Source organism: Trichoderma gamsii (genome assembly GCF_001481775.2).
Source record: "Trichoderma gamsii strain T6085 chromosome Unknown Scaffold_107.2, whole genome shotgun sequence".
NCBI classification, from domain to species: Eukaryota; Fungi; Ascomycota; class Sordariomycetes; order Hypocreales; family Hypocreaceae; genus Trichoderma; species Trichoderma gamsii.
This window is the reverse complement of record NW_020171444.1, coordinates 1-1,851: the sequence shown is the minus strand read 5'-3', so window position 1 is coordinate 1,851 and position 1,851 is coordinate 1. Positions and strand designations below refer to the sequence as shown.

Sequence of the window (1,851 nt, the reverse complement as noted above, 5' to 3'; positions counted from 1 at the left end):
ACTACCGTTTCTACATGCGTATACCTGATTAGGTATAGTCAGATTAACCCCTTTATCGTGCAAGGACAAAAAGTGTGCAGTCCAGGGGATGTTCTGAGGCGCACGGACGAAAAGCGAGTAATTCAGCGGATTACAGCGTCCACTTGGTACAGTAGGCGTAACCTCGTCACTGACAAACAGGGTTATATCAATATATGCCGAATTGTGTTTTTTTTTTCTCTTATTTGCAATAGACAATCCTCAAAAGTGCTGCGGATTTTTGCCGTTCTTATCTGTTGACATAGTATAGCCGACGGAGCAGACTCGACGGTGTAGGGCGAGATTGTTGAGATCTGGCTCGCAATCATCTGATTGGCTAGTATACCTATCTTTGGCGGTAAATTGAATCAGTTAGGACGTAGAAAATAACAGCAACAAGGAATGTAACCATATTGACAAAATATTAGTGAGCACTGAATAGAGTAACTTATATAAGAGACAAAAGTATACAGTATGCTACTTTACAATTTTTGGGCTTAAGGCGGTACATGTCCATTGGCAGGGTCCACTGGCAGGGACGGGACCCCTGTCCGCCTCTTAGGCGCCGTCAATACTGAAAGTATTGCATGCACCACCATTATAGCGCTTTGTGGCTAGCCTCGTGAGGCTTAACAGCTCCGGAGTGCTGGCATGGAGTTCTTTCAGGTTAAATAGAAACATATCACCCAGGAACGTGACGTCACACGCCAAATCATGAAGGGATATTCATAAGTGGCATGGCGCCGTCACGTGCATCAATACAGCGCCAAGCCTGCCAATTTCTTCTCAGCGGTAAGAAATTTGCCTCAATGGACTGGGGATGTATTCGGATCCACCCAATTACTGATGTTTCGAATCGGGACAATGCAGTGCCTCAAAGGGATCTCTGCTTTGAATGCCCGTTAGTGTTCGTTCCAATGCAAAGGCTGTGTCGGTATTCTCTAATCATTTTCGGGGCAGGCCGGGATTCTCAACTACTTACTCGAGCATCTGTGTCATTTGAGCGCGAAGCAATAGTGCGGGGCTATACCTCGCTTGCACGGTTTTCGACTACTGTGGGATTGATGAAGTCTCGTAAGCGCAAGCCTAAATTTAGTCGAAATCTGATCGAAACCAATAAAGACATACCATGCGATACAGACGGAGGAGATCCTTGGCGCCCAGATGATGAACTGAGCGAGGAGCAACGTTTTATATTCGATCTAGTGCTCAGACAAGAAAAAAGCATCTTTTTCACCGGCCCAGCAGGCACAGGCAAGTCGGTTCTGTTGGGGAAGATTGTCAAAAGCCTGACACAAAAGTACCTGGAGGATAGGGACTGTGTGGCGGTTACCGCATCTACAGGGCTTGCAGCATCGAATATCAATGGCACAACGCTTCACCGCTTTGCAGGTATTGGTATTGGAAAAGCACCTACCACCAAGCTCGTCAACGAAATTATGACGAATAGGCTCAAATGGCGACGTTGGCTCAAAGTTAGAGTCCTTATTATAGATGAAGTCTCCATGATCGGGCCGACCTTATTTGATAAGCTCGACGTGATAGCACGCGCAGTGCGGGGAGTTGATATGCCTTTCGGGGGAATACAGCTCGTCGTCTCTGGCGACTTTTTCCAACTTCCACCTGTCGTGCAAGGATCCGATGACGGGTCATCAAAATTCTGTTTTGAAGCTAAGGCGTGGAAGTCTGCTATACCGAACACTGTAAACCTGACTAAGGTTTATAGACAAAAGGATCCTATCTTGGCAGGCATGCTCAATGAGATTCGGGAGGGCAATCTCTCAAAGAACACGATCGATACGTTTAAAAAGCTCAGCAGGCCTTTACAGTCGG

General features: G+C 46.6%; 1 protein-coding gene across 1 annotated transcript; it reads left to right on the top strand.

Annotated features, from left to right (window-relative positions):
- Nucleotides 1-755: 755 nt before the first annotated feature.
- On the top strand, nt 756-1,021 carry TGAM01_v211145 (hypothetical protein; the record flags this gene model as incomplete). Its single annotated transcript, XM_024551004.1, has 2 exons — nt 756-919; nt 979-1,021. 2 exons carry the CDS (start codon nt 756-758, stop codon nt 1,019-1,021), a joined length of 207 nt encoding a protein of 68 aa, XP_024404252.1.
- Nucleotides 1,022-1,851: the final 830 nt, after the last annotated feature.